We start from the raw sequence: 15,299 nt of genomic DNA, 5'->3' as shown, positions 1-15,299 counted from the left end.
TTGGACATGATATTTAGTAACTCGCAGTGAAAATGACCAAGCTGACTATGCCATAGCCAAGAATCTTCACTCTTGTCCATGAGACACTTAGCACCACTTAAAGATATATCATCTAGATCAATCATATCATGTAGACATTTTTAATTATCAAACCCTTAAACAAAATTTCCTTATTGATGAGGGAGTATCATATGATGTTGTAGGCTATGTTTTTTGTTATTTTCTTTGCATTTGAATGCAAATAAGGGGTTATTAAGAGGATCTGAGAAACAATTTGTATTGTTTTCATTCGACTTGTTGTAATTTACTTTTAGAGTTTTTCTACTTGCACCCTAGTTAATCATGGTTGCACCCCAAAATGACAAGATTACCCTTTCATAAAATTTGATTTTCAAAAAGCCCATTCCTTCTTTTTTGGTTACACCCCAAAATCCTTCTTCCAAAACCATAATTCTCCAATCGATCGATTGTGTTCTGCGGAGATTTTCAAAACCATACTTTCTCACGTCCATTCATGATTTCAAAGAAAATTCGAAGCAAATCAGGTTAGAAAGTGTTGTTCTTCAATCGATTGTTTTTTTCTTGTTATGGATTCTCAGTTCTGATTTTGTGTTTTCCTTGTTCTGGGATTTTGTAAACTCAGTTTAAGTAGGTTCATGTAAACTCAGTTTAAGTATGTTCATGTAAACTCAGTTTAAGTAGGTTCATGTTAACTCAATTTAAGTAGGTTCATGTAAACTCGGTTTAAGTAGGTTCATGCAAACTTAGTTTACATGAACCTACTTAAACTGAATTTAAGTTAACCTTGCCAATGTAAATTAAAACCATAATCGTACAGTGCATCAGTGCAGTTGAAGGAAAAAAATTGAAACTAGCAAATAGAAGAAGAAATTCACTTACTTATATCCAATTGAGTATGAATGAAAAATATTTTGATTTACTCTTTAATTTTCATGGAGATTGATATTGAACATCAGATTGTTTGATCGATCTCTTTGTGGGGTGAAAGAGGGTGAAACTCACTGACAATGAATAAAATTAGGGTTTTAAGAAAATTTATATAAAAGGGCAATTTTGGTATTATAAAAAAAAATTAAGAAAATTTGGGTGTAACCAGAAAAACATGGGGTGTAAATAGAAAAACTCTTACTTTTATCTTAAATCATGCAACTCAATAAATGTTTTGAATTTTTTATTATGAGTATTAGAATGATGCCTTTGGATTTATAATTTGTACTTTAAAAAAAAATATATATCCAAATCGCTTAAATTTTTTAAATTTGTTGTTGGAGGATATAAAGCATGTACTAGGATAGAAAAAATGAATATCAAATCAAATGTACAATAATTTCAAATGACAGTGGGACCTTTGTAATTGGCAATAACGTGATAATGGAGGTAGAATTTTCATTTCATCGTTTCTTGTCGGAAAGTTGTTGGACTATAAATAAATAAAAAGTTTCAAAGGCATTCTAATATTGAAATATAGTCCTTACATGTGTTGGTGGATAAGTGTAAATGTGACAATTGTGTTGCTTAAGATAGAACAAAAGAAAAAACAAAATTAAAGCTACAATGTACTACAATTTTTGAACTTAACTTGTTTTATACTCTAACCAAAGTAGAATTTGCATCTAAGAACTGAATATAAGATGAAAACTAAAATCTTATATATAGCCGTTTGTCCAAATGAAAGACAGAGACTTGATATAAAAAATATATTTCTTCTCTCTTTCAAATTTCATTTCCACCTCGTCAAGCTTCTTTCTTTAGCAGAAAAGTTTGTGGTGTAGAGATGGGTATTAACAGTTCAGGGTACTTTATCCACCTTCCAGTTAACAACATTTGCAGGGTACTTTATCGTTACGAGGATGATCAAGTGCTGCTATCGTTTATTTAGTCGCAAACAAAGTTGGGTGTTTATGATTCTAGAGATGGTACTTTTATGACTGTAGAAATTCAAAAGAACTATAGTTTCCCGAGTCTAGAAGTCTACCAAGAGACTTTGATATCACCTATTCTTAATAGTAATCCAGCCTAACTGTAGCTATTTTGTTATGTATTGTTGTTAAAAATATTTATTGTTCAAGGAAATTCACAGCATGAGAAAGTGGTGTGTTAGTTTGATTTATTTGATGGTTATAATTTTTTGGTTTTCTGGATTGGAATTAGATGTTATGCCCAATCACTTATATGTTTGTTAAAATGTACGTCGATTTCTCCAAAATTTCATTATTGTGCTACAAAACCGTACTGTTGTTGGGATGCCTGAAACAATGTGAATTAAGCTGTATGTTAGTTCTGATCTGATATATTTTTGCAAAAAGAAAAGAGCTGCAATTCTAGACAATTTTTCATACTAATATGGATTCACTTTTATATTATGTAATCATAGAAAATTGGAATTGTGTCGACTACTTCAATTAGTGTGAGTGTAGGTATTGAAGCTAATGGTCCCTTGGGCTTTTAGGTACATCCTTGAGGTAATTTAACATAAACCTACTTTTGATTTATATATACACATTGAACTATTTGATACAGAGATGTTAAGCTTCTGAAACAATCAGTTCTCAGAAAATGTCACGGTATCTTAACTATGTTGAGCCTTTTTGTTCAATAATGTCTTATTTATGACTTCTGTATCTTCTAATTGAATATTGTTGAGACTTGACTTCAAATTTGTGGTCTGGAAGAACAGAGAAATCGTGACACGAATTTGGCATCGTGACATGATTTTGTGATGCCGTGAGCTGGTTTGCAGGGTGCCAAATCGTGACACAATCTTGGGAAATCGTGACACAATTTTCAAACTTGCTCGTTAAGTTTCCATGATAAGGACTGGTCGTACCTTGTGACGTACGTTCCAATAGTGTCACGACCTGGAAATCGTGACACGATTTTATCAGTGGAAGGCTAGTATTTAAGTGTTCTTGTGCAGATTTTGGAGAAGAGCTTAGAGAGAGAAACTTGGATTACAAAGGGGGGAACTCTAGGGTTGAATGTCTTTGTAGAGAGAATCTCTTGAGTTGGGAAAAACATTGTAAACACCTTGGGTAGTGAGATTTCACCATTGGAAGGATCTAAAGCTTCCTCTTGTGTCTTCTCTTTTAGGGTTCATATTGTGAGAGTGGGGAACACAAATGGGTAGAAACTAGGACTTGTTCTTGTGTAAGCTTGCAAGCTATTTTTCTTGTAACACTTTCATCATAGTGGATTGGAGAGCTGCTCTCTCCCCCAGATTAGGCCATATTGGCTGAACTGGGTCAACAATCTTTTTGGTGTGTTTGTTCTTCCTTTCTTGCTTATCTTGGTTGCTTTGTATTTGCTTGTGGTTGTTGACACTTTACACATAGATTAGGCCATAGGGCTGTTTTTGTTGTTGTTGCTTGTTGACACTTTACACATAGATTACCACTTCCTTTTGCTCCACGCATCTTTGTTTACATTGGTGTGAGTTTTATCCGAATTCACAACAATTGGCGCCTACCGTGGGGCATAGGCGTGAGATGATAGACAAGGTAAAGAGTGCTATTGTTTTATGTCTCGGAGATAAGATCTTAAGGGATGTCGCGAGAGAAGCTACCGCAGCATTGATGTGGGCTAAGTTGGAGTCATTGTACATGACAAAATCTTTGGCTCATAGACAACTCTTGAAACAACAACTCTATTCATTCAAGGTGGTGGAATCTAAATCAATCTTGGAGCAATTGGCGGAATTTAACAAGATTCTTGATGATTTGGCCAACATTGAAGTTAACATGGAAGATGAGGATAAGGCTTTGTTGTTACTTTGTTCATTACCAAAGTCTTTTGAGCATTTCAAGGATACCATCCTTTATGGTAAGGAGGGCACTACTACTTTGGAGGAGGTCCAAGCGGCTTTGAGAACCAATGAATTGACCAAGTTCAAGGACTTGAAGATTGATGAAGGTAGTGAAGGCTTGAATGTTGCAAGAGGGAGGAATGAGCATAGAGGAAAAGGCAAGGGGAAGTCGAGGTCCAAGGGCTTTGACAAATCAAAGTATAAATGCTTTCTTTGTCACAAGCAAGGTCATTTCAAGAAGGATTGTTCGGATAAAGGGGGCGATGGTAGTCCTTCGGTCCAAGTTGCGGAGGCTTCAAGTGAAGAAGGTTATGAGAGTGCGGGTGCACTAGTGGTTACAAGTTGGGAACCGGAGAAGAGTTGGGTTTTGGACTTGGGATGCTCTTATCACATGTGTCATAGAAAGGAATATTTTGAGACTTTGACTCTAAAAGAAGGAGGAGTTGTTCGACTCGGAAATAACAAAGCTTGCAAAGTCCAAGGCATGGGCAACGTTCGTGTAAAGATGTTTGATGGCCGTGAATTCCTTTTAAGGGATGTGAGGTTTGTTCCCGAACTTAAGCGTAATTTAATTTCCATAACCATGTTTGATAGTCTAGGTTATTGCACTAGAATTGAACATGGGGTTTGTAAAATTTCGTATGGTGCATTGATTACGGTTAAGGGGTCTAAAATGAATGGTTTATACATTTTAGATGGTTCCATAGTAATTGGTAATGCATCGATAGCTAGCGTTGTACCTCATAATAATTCTGAATTGTGGCATTTGAGGTTTAGTTGAATTAGCAAAACAAGGTTTGATAGGAAAAGATAAATTGGACAAGCTAGAATTTTGTGAGCATTGCATACTAGGCAAGCAACATAAAGTAAAGTTTGGTAGTGGTATGCATCATTCTAGTAGGCCTTTTGAGTATGTGCATTCGGATCTTTGGGGTCCTTCCAAGACTCCTACTCATGGGGGAGGTTCCTATTTTCTTTCCATCATGGATGATTATTCTAGGAGAGTGTGCGTCTTTTTTTTGAAAAACAAAAGTGACACATTTGAAAAGTTTAAGGAATGGCACACTCTCATAGAAAATCAAATGGGAACTAAACTAAAAGGTTTAAGAACTGACAATGGCCTGGAGTTTGTTTCAAAGCAATTTAATGAGTTTTGCAGGTTGAAAGGAATCAAGAGGCATAGGACCGTACCGAGAACACCGCAACAAAATGGTCTTGCTGAACGCATGAATAGGACCCTTTTGGAGCGTGTGAGGTGTATGATTCTAGGAGCTGGGTTACCTAAGAGTTTCTGGGGTGAAGTAGTGACAACAGCTGCTTATTTGATCAATAGATGGCCATCAACGGGGATAGACTTCAAGACACCTATGGAGGTATGGAGTGGGAAACCGGCAGATTACTCTTCTTTGAAGGTTTTCGGAGCTTTGGCATATGCGCATATCAAGCAAGACAAGCTTGAGCCTAGAGCTTTGAAATGTGTCTTCATTGGTTATCCGGAAGGTGTGAAGGGGTACAAGTTGTGGAAATTGGAATCTAGTGGAGGATCAAAAGTCTTGATTAGTAGGGATGTTACCTTTGATGAGACCCGTATGGGGATGAAGTGTAAAGACCTAGAGACTTTAGTACCGGAAACAATGGTGGATAAAACTCAGTTTGAGGTGGAGCTTCCAAATGAAGAAGAAGAAGATGAAGCTTCAACATCGAATACAAGTGGAACACAACCGGTAGTGGATCCGGATTATCTCTTGGCTAGAGATAGAGAAAGGAGGACCATTACGGCTCCTAGAAGATATGGTTATGCGAACTTGGTTTGTTTTGCTCTAAATGCGGCTGAAGATGTTCAAGACTCGGAGCCTAGAAACTTCAAGGAGGCATTTGAGAGCAAATATAGCAAGTATTGGTTAAAGGTGGTGAATGAAGAGATGGATTCATTGGAAAGGGACCAAACTTGGAAACTTGTGAAGCTACCTAAACACCAAAGGGTAGTTTGATGCAAGTGGATCTTCAAGAAAAAGGAAGGTATTCCGGGTGTTGAAGGTCCAAGGTACAAAGCAAGACTTGTGGCCAAGGGTTTCACTCAAGTGGAGGGGATCGACTACAATGAGATCTTTTCACCGGTGGTGAAACATTGTTCCATAAGGATACTTATGGCTATCGTGAATCAATTCAATCTTGAGTTGGAACAAATGGATGTGAAGACCGCTTTCTTACATGGTGACCTTAAAGAGACAATCTACATGGAGCAACCGAAAGGTTTTGTGGAGGACAAGTCTAAGGTATGTCTTTTGAAGAAATCTTTGTATGGGTTGAAGCAAAGCCCTAGGCAATGGTATCGTCGGTTTGATGAATTTCTTTTGAAGACCAGTTTTGTGAGAAGCGGATATGATTCTTGTGTGTACATGTTGAAGAAGAGTGAGAAAGTCATTCTCTACCTTCTTTTATATGTGGATGATATCTTGATGGCGAGCTCTAGCAAGGATGAGATTATGAAGCTCAAAGAAAAGTTAAATGGTGAATTTGAGATGAAAGATCTTGGTCCGGCAAAGAGAGTACTTGGAATTGATATCTTGAGGAATCGTGACAAAGACGAACTTTTCTTATCTCAACTTAGTTATTTGAAAAAGGTGGTGGAGCATTTTAGAATGTCAAACTCTAAAACCGTGAGCACTCCCTTGGGGCACCACACAAAGTTGTCCATACAACAATGTCCTCAATTCGAGGATGAGAAGCAATTGATGGAAGGTACTCCCTACGCAAGTGGGGTTGGAAGCATCATGTATGGAATGGTTTGTAGTAGACCGGACTTAGCCTATGCGGTTAGCATTGTGAGTCGGTTTATGGCAAATCCGAGTATTGTGCATTGGCAAGCTTTGAAGTGGGTATTGAGGTATTTGAATGAGTCTTTGAAGGGCGGTTTGAAGTACACAAGATCAGCTCAAGAGGAAGACGCTTTGGAGGGGTATGTTGATGCGAACTATGCGGGCAATGTGGACACTAGAAAATCCTTATCGGGTTTTGTGTTTACTCTTTATGGCACGACTATTGGTTGGAAGCAAATCAACAATCCGTGGTGGCGTTATCTACCACTCAAGCGGAGTACATCGCACTTGTTGAAGGTGTGAAAGAGGCCATATGGTTGAAAGGGATGATTGGTGAGTTAGGAATTACTCAAGAATGTGTGAAGATACATTGTGATAGTCAAAGTGTCATTCACTTGGCAAATCATCAAGTGTATCATGAGAGGACAAAGCACATTGACATTCGCTTGCACTTTGTTAGAGACATGATTGAATCAAAAGAGATTGTGGTTGAAAAAGTGGCATCGGAAGAGAATCCGGCGGATGTGTTCACCAAGTCATTGCCTAGATCAAGATTCAAACATTGCTTGGACTTGATCAAGTTTGTCGAAGAGTAATTCCCTTTTGGAGAGAGCAGCATGGTGGTTGATGGTTAAATTGACATCACCACCAAAATAAGTCATTAATCCAAAATCTGTCATCTCAAATTCTGTTCTTCTGATCCTTTGACTTTAGGATTCTAGGTTTTGGTTTAATCAGACTCTGAGGAACAGGTTCTGATCGTTTCAGAATTTTGATCTTTGCAGTCTTAGGATCAGGTTTTGTCATAACCTTAGATTTGAGGTTTTCTGGCTTTGATGTAATCTTAGCCTTAGAACCAGAAGCTTCAGGTTCTGACTGAACAGCAGTTACAGCAACAGTACCCTCAGGCACAAAGGTGGATTTCAATTCATCCTTAATACAATCGCAATAGCTCTTGAGAGTGTACTCTTTGGATTTCTCCTCAGAATATCCAATACCTTTGCCATTGTTTTTGTATATGTTGTAGATCATAGAAGCTACTTTGCTTCTGTCTATGCCAGCCATTATAAAATCATCCAAGGCAATTTCATGTTTATTGCCAGAACCTTAATCACATTTTTCTTGTAGCTTTTGACAAAGAATCTTGAGTCTGTCTTCATATGTGGTTGATATGAAGTTAAACCCTCTGAGTTCTTCTTCAGAAGCTTTCAGTTCCAATAGAGTTGTTTCTTATTGTTTCATTAAATCAACATATTTTTCTTTTAAATCAGACAACTCATTGGTTCTGTGTTCAAATAGTGATAAGAGTTCTTTAAGAGAATCAACAAGTTATTGTCTGGGAATTTTGGAATATATCTCATTTTCATCTTCTAAATCTGATTCAGCTTCTGATACTGCTTCTGATGATACTATTGCCACTAACCCCATGACTGCTTTTGAAACTGTAAAGAGAACAAATCATAAAAAGTTATAATCCTTTTATTTATTATGACAAAATTGTTGTAGCTCCTTAGAAAAAAGAATATAAAGATAAGAAATGTTAGAGATGAAAAAGAAGAGGGGAGAGCAGATAGGTTCTGAGCAGCAGGACGATGAAGAAGAAAACAAAACTCACATGTTTCTCTCTCTTAACATGTTTTGCCTTTATTTTTACCGTTTTATTTCTTTCATTGGATTAATCAAAGGGACAAGAATAGTGCAGGAGGGGATCCATTTCCTTGAATAAAGGGATTTTTAGAAGCAAAGATGCTAAGTAGAAGAAACAAACCTTTTGCCAATTTAATTAATCCAGGAAATCATAGTCAATAAAATCTCACAAGATGGAGACTGCAGACCGAATTTTAGTAGAGGTTAAAAAAACATAGGCAAAACAAATTAATTAATTAATGTATGCAACATATGAATGAATAGAGAAACAGATTGAAGAATGATCATACTTGTAGTCATGGCATCTACATTTGAAAGAGTAGTTGGATCGATTCTTTTAGTTGAACTCTATTATTGGCATACATTCATATGTTAAACATTATGTTTTTGTTTTGGATCTAATACAGTCATATGTTTTATTTGTTTTGTTTATACTAAAAAAAAAAATTAAATAGATTTGTTTCTATTTTATTTAGGTAAAAATATTTGAAACAAAAATAATTATTAAAAAGATACCCTTCAAAAAAAATAATAAACTTTCAAAAAAGAGATTTCATGAGATTTTATTTTGTTTTTATTTCTCAATCATTTCTTTTTTGTTAACTAATGATAACTGTTATTCCCGGATTGCATTTGCATGACAATCATTCTTAGCCAATAATTCTCTTTCATCTAAATAATTTACTTTGATCATTCATCCACCGTTCTCCCTCATCTAAAATACACTAATGTCGTCGATGATGCCTAAAACTATAATTAAAGGAAAAATTCTCGAGACAACTAAAAATAATAATATAGTAAAATGCAAGAAAATAAAAAAGTCTAGCAAGTCAACTAAAAACAACCAAACCACATATCCCTCTAAGTCGGGTCGGTTACGTGGATCATAAGACACCCATAAATAAGTCTAGCAAGTAGAGAAATAAGCAAAAGTGTTCTTGTAATAATGCATCCATACTTTGAAAAACTTCGGTATCCTTCACCATCTTGTCCAAAGAGACGACGAGCTGGTTTCAATTGAAAGAAATTACACACTGTTAAGTTAAGGAACTTGTATTAACTTTCCAACAAATTCATATTACAGGCCTTGCATGAACTCAAACAAGCTGTTCAATTTTAGTTTGCCAAACAAATAAATAAATCATCAAGAAAAAAGAACGTTAATCCTTTTGACAATATCTTCAATAATTTAAGGACTACATCTCACACACCAAACAGAAAGTCAAAGCAATAAAATCTAGAGACTATTCTAGAAAAATGCAAAGGAATTATACACAAGATTAAAATTTAAGCACATGTGATTTATTTTGTGCACAAGTCTTCTGTCTTTGTGATTCAAGACACACACATACACACATTAATGAGCAAGAGCATATCTCAAAGTTGCGGAGCATCTATGAGAAGCTACTCTTTCATGCGATTCAAGTTGCATGCATGCAAACAAACACACACATTCATGTAAATACATTCAAGGAAAATCAATTCCATTACCATTACACACATTCTAGTATTATTAATTAGTTCTCTATTTCTATCTTCTTCAACATATAACAATTATTTCTATTTTCCTTTCTTTCACCAACCTTCAAACAAAGATGGTGAAACTCAGTGACAATGAATAAAATTAGGGTTTTAAGAAAATTTATATAAAAGGGCAATTTTGGTATTATAAAAAAAATTTAAGAAAATTTGGGTGTAACCAGAAAAACATGGGGTGTAAATAGAAAAACTCCTAATGGTTGATGATTGATAGCTAATAAGCTATTTGAAGTGTTTGGTAAAAGAGTAGTGATATTTGAACATATATTTGAAACAACTTTTGTGACAACCTCTTTTTTTTTTTTTTTTTTTCATTGGTCAAAAACAATGAAGAGAGAATAAGAGTATAATGTGAGTATGTGAGAGAAAATTGTCAAAAAGTTGTCACAAAATGGTTGTACCAATATCATTTCTCTTGGTAAAATTAGCGGTTCAACCAGGTGATAAAGGTAAAATGACATAAAAGGTCATCTTTAATTCATAATAAAATATATATCCATTAATATTTAAGTATTTAGTATTTTTTAAAGTAATTTAAATTTATTAAATTAATTTTTATTGGTTAACATTTTATTTTACATTTATTTTAATTAGGTGTTTATACTTTATAAAACAATTATATGTAATAATAGACCGTTATCTGAAGATATTATTATATGCATGGGTTTTGATTAAAATAATAATAGTATGAATGGAAGAAATCTCAAACGCTACTTGGAATAGTGTCTGAAAAATAGCTTATAAATTTGTGAAATAAGCTATAAGCTTGTTGTAAAAAACTGCCTTATCTAAAAAAAAAATATTTGTGGTTATTGTGTACGATCCAAGGTATAACTGCCTTATCTAAAAATCGCATCATGCATGTTTAAAATCGTGTCGCGATTTCGGGCTTTCAAATAATCACAATTTGAAATCAAATTCTACAATACATGAAAAAGTTCCCCATATGTGCAAGTCATTAAATAATTACTCGGCTTATTTTGATCGTGGATGAATTTTAATTTTTCATCACTACCCATTATTATTTGTTCAACAACTTGGAAAATTATAATTAGATCAAATCCTCGTTATAATTGATATATAGTCTGCGTCAAAAGTTAAACAACGGATATATCTTGCCTGTTAAATCTGAATTTAGCAAAAATCTTTTTTGATTTTTGATTTTTGATTTTTTGACATAAATATATTCAACTGTCAAATGACAAATAAAATTTTAATTCTAGCCAATTCTAAATTATGAATCTTACACTCAAGAATCCGGTGGAGGTACATGATCTCTACAGAGATTAATTACTATGATCTCCCACCATCTAGTTATATACACTCATGTCTAGTTAACGACGCAGTTACCGGTTCGATGGAGGCAAAAGCATCTTTGTTTGAATATAAATTACAACATTAAACTAAGTTAATTAATAGTATTATATCATTTTTTGATACCATTATCTACTAGTAGTATTACATTTTTTTCTAAATAGAAGGTAACGTATTTTTTTGAATAAAAGGCAAGGTATTATTATTTATAATTTATAAAATATTGTCATGTGCATTATTATTATTTTATCTTGTTTAGAGAATAAGAGTACCAGTACTATTTTTCTTTTTAAAAGATAGGTGTGTGTTAGTAAAAGAGTAAAGTGTTTTATAAAAGGAAAACATTTAGTATTGGGCCTTAGCCCCTACGGCCCAGATAAGTTTCTACAACTTTAACCTAGTTTGACAGTCTTCTTCTTCCAGCCGCAAAGCTTGACAGTCTTCTTCTTTTAGATCTGACATTAACAGCAACCAAAGTCATTTATTTCATCTTCATTCCTCATCTTTTCTCTCTTTCTCTTTCTATTCTCTGTTTATATCTCGTTTTATATGCATTTTTGGCAACAAAAAATTCGATCTGCCCACAAAATCAACCAAAAACGATCCGGAGCAAGATCGGAGCACGATTGAGTGGCCGTGGCACGTAAGATCGGACGATCCTACGACCCAGCACTCGTTTTTGGCTACCTTGATAAGGACTGCATCGTATCGTATGAATTACACCAGAAATAAGTAATATGAAAAAGTTGACTTATAACATGATGTATGTGGGTTTGTTTACTTTACCTCTCTATCTTGTTGGAATGGTAAGAATGAATAATTAGAATTGTATACAGAAAATGGCCATGTACATAGAGAATAAAAATTAGTAAAGCTTTTTTTATAAGTTAGTAAATAGAATTTATTTTATATCAGCTGTAAATGAATATTTTGTGAGATAGAAGTTAGTTAATTCTCAAACTAGTTGTACATGTGATTCAAGATGCACATGTCAACATGCATACACTGTAAACAGACATTTGTTTCTCTAAATAAGGAGGGTTTTTATAATTTTATACACTGAAAATTTATACGCGTCAACATGCATACAATGTAGACACACAGTCTGAAAGTAAGTTATTTATAACAAGAGACATCATGGGAAATAAAAAACAGAAACAGAGAAAAAAATAACTTACGAAACCAAAACAATCTATCTTTAAAAAGTTGTTGGAAGCACCTGAAGTCAACCTTTGCAGAAGGTGAGTTTTGAAGCAAAAAGTCAATGACAGTCACCAATGGAGGACGTATGATCTGATTAAATTTCAGTGACTTCAAGTTACACAAGGAAGGGAAGTCAACCTTCAATAAATCCTCATGAGCGTAGGAAAGAACCTAAGCAATCATGAAGTATTAGGATCAGTTGCAAGTCGAGTTTTTAATAAAATAATTAGATAAAAAGCAGCCTATAATGTTACATATAAAGTACCTGAAGAGCAGGTTTAGTGATGGTCAATGATTCGATATTAACAAGATTAACCAACCAGTTGAATAGAATTGATGGGTTCTCCCAAAAGCTATCCTCCATAGTTTGCTTTAAATTTATATTCACATGTTTGATAGAAGAGAGAGCGGTCTTGCTCCCAAAAAGTTTTGGAATATAATGACCACCGGTAAAATCAAAGGTATGAAGTGTTGGAGCATATAACTCGATTCCAAAATAGATTTCGAAATCGGCAGTTCTAGGATTGCAACCAGACAAGAAATCATACACACATATAGTTAAATTGACAAGCTTGGTACTTGAAATGCGAAGGTTTTGTGCATTGTCAACAAGTACACATTTGTCAATGATCAAAGTAGTCAACATGTTGAATGTGGAAAAAGGATCAACACAACCATCATCATTGCAACCAAAGACGAGGTGCTTTAGAGACAGAGTGGTTAATGTTGGGAAACTGAGAGAATGTGGAAATATTTGGTCAAAGCGAGGACCGGGAAGCAATAGATCTCTACTAAAAATAAAAAATCTGGATTTTTTTTTTAAAGAGGTTCTAGTTTGCTTCTCTTTTTAACAAGCATCACACAATTTGTCTTTTACAAATATTGGTTTAGGTAAACTAACTACTATGTCTTTGGACATGATATTTAGTAACTCGCAGTGAAAATGACCAAGCTGACTATGCCATAGCCAAGAATCTTCACTCTTGTCCATGAGACACTTAGCACCACTTAAAGATATATCATCTAGATCAATCATATCATGTAGACATTTTTAATTATCAAACCCTTAAACAAAATTTCCTTATTGATGAGGGAGTATCATATGATGTTGTAGGCTATGTTTTTTGTTATTTTCTTTGCATTTGAATGCAAATAAGGGGTTATTAAGAGGATCTGAGAAACAATTTGTATTGTTTTCATTCGACTTGTTGTAATTTACTTTTAGAGTTTTTCTACTTGCACCCTAGTTAATCATGGTTGCACCCCAAAATGACAAGATTACCCTTTCATAAAATTTGATTTTCAAAAAGCCCATTCCTTCTTTTTTGGTTACACCCCAAAATCCTTCTTCCAAAACCATAATTCTCCAATCGATCGATTGTGTTCTGCGGAGATTTTCAAAACCATACTTTCTCACGTCCATTCATGATTTCAAAGAAAATTCGAAGCAAATCAGGTTAGAAAGTGTTGTTCTTCAATCGATTGTTTTTTTCTTGTTATGGGTTCTCAGTTCTGATTTTGTGTTTTCCTTGTTCTGCGATTTTGTAAACTCAGTTTAAGTAGGTTCATGTAAACTCAGTTTAAGTATGTTCATGTAAACTCAGTTTAAGTAGGTTCATGTTAACTCAATTTAAGTAGGTTCATGTAAACTCGGTTTAAGTAGGTTCATGCAAACTTAGTTTACATGAACCTACTTAAACTGAATTTAAGTTAACCTTGCCAATGTAAATTAAAACCATAATCGTACAGTGCATCAGTGCAGTTGAAGGAAAAAAATTGAAACTAGCAAATAGAAGAAGAAATTCACTTACTTATATCCAATTGAGTATGAATGAAAAATATTTTGATTTACTCTTTAATTTTCATGGAGATTGATATTGAACATCAGATTGTTTGATCGATCTCTTTGTGGGGTGAAAGAGGGTGAAACTCACTGACAATGAATAAAATTAGGGTTTTAAGAAAATTTATATAAAAGGGCAATTTTGGTATTATAAAAAAAAATTAAGAAAATTTGGGTGTAACCAGAAAAACATGGGGTGTAAATAGAAAAACTCTTACTTTTATCTTAAATCATGCAACTCAATAAATGTTTTGAATTTTTTATTATGAGTATTAGAATGATGCCTTTGGATTTATAATTTGTACTTTAAAAAAAAATATATATCCAAACCGCTTAAATTTTTTAAATTTGTTGTTGGAGGATATAAAGCATGTACTAGGATAGAAAAAATGAATATCAAATCAAATGTACAATAATTTCAAATGACAGTGGGACCTTTGTAATTGGCAATAACGTGATAATGGAGGTAGAATTTTCATTTCATCGTTTCTTGTCGGAAAGTTGTTGGACTATAAATAAATAAAAAGTTTCAAAGGCATTCTAATATTGAAATATAGTCCTTACATGTGTTGGTGGATAAGTGTAAATGTGACAATTGTGTTGCTTAAGATAGAACAAAAGAAAAAACAAAATTAAAGCTACAATGTACTACAATTTTTGAACTTAACTTGTTTTATACTCTAACCAAAGTAGAATTTGCATCTAAGAACTGAATATAAGATGAAAACTAAAATCTTATATATAGCCGTTTGTCCAAATGAAAGACAGAGACTTGATATAAAAAATATATTTCTTCTCTCTTTCAAATTTCATTTCCACCTCGTCAAGCTTCTTTCTTTAGCAGAAAAGTTTGTGGTGTAGAGATGGGTATTAACAGTTCAGGGTACTTTATCCACCTTCCAGTTAACAACATTTGCAGGGTACTTTATCGTTACGAGGATGATCAAGTGCTGCTATCGTTTATTTAGTCGCAAACAAAGTTGGGTGTTTATGATTCTAGAGATGGTACTTTTATGACTGTAGAAATTCAAAAGAACTATAGTTTCCCGAGTCTAGAAGTCTACCAAGAGACTTTGATATCACCTATTCTTAATAGTAATCCAGCCTAACT

The 15,299-nt window shown here is 34.1% G+C and overlaps 1 protein-coding gene across 1 annotated transcript; it reads right to left on the bottom strand.

Moving 5' to 3' along the window:
- Positions 1 to 8,939: 8,939 nt before the first annotated feature.
- On the bottom strand, positions 8,940 to 13,127 carry LOC11410702 (uncharacterized). The gene is made up of 3 exons (XM_024772140.2): positions 12,611 to 13,127; positions 12,362 to 12,516; positions 8,940 to 9,296 (listed from the first exon to the last, which is right to left on the bottom strand). The coding sequence occupies exons 1-3, from the start codon at positions 12,989 to 12,991 to the stop codon at positions 9,269 to 9,271; spliced, it is 564 nt and encodes a 187-aa protein (XP_024627908.1). The 5' UTR covers positions 12,992 to 13,127; the 3' UTR covers positions 8,940 to 9,268.
- Between the last annotated feature and the right edge of the window lie 2,172 nt (positions 13,128 to 15,299).

This window comes from Medicago truncatula, chromosome 8, assembly GCF_003473485.1.
Source record: "Medicago truncatula cultivar Jemalong A17 chromosome 8, MtrunA17r5.0-ANR, whole genome shotgun sequence".
Classification (NCBI taxonomy): Eukaryota; Viridiplantae; Streptophyta; class Magnoliopsida; order Fabales; family Fabaceae; genus Medicago; species Medicago truncatula.
This window is presented reverse-complemented; position numbering and strand designations above follow the sequence as displayed.

Excerpts from the sequence above, each read along its gene's own strand:
- LOC11410702 (XM_024772140.2), bottom strand. The coding sequence starts at position 12,991 with ATGTTGACTACTTTGATCATTGACAAATGTGTACTTGTTGACAATGCA. Across the intron at positions 12,517-12,610 it reads TCACTAAACCTGCTCTTCAG|GTTCTTTCCTACGCTCATGA; the intron begins GTACTTTATATG and ends ATGATTGCTTAG. Across the intron at positions 9,297-12,361 it reads TCTGCAAAGGTTGACTTCAG|CTCGTCGTCTCTTTGGACAA; the intron begins GTGCTTCCAACA and ends AATTGAAACCAG.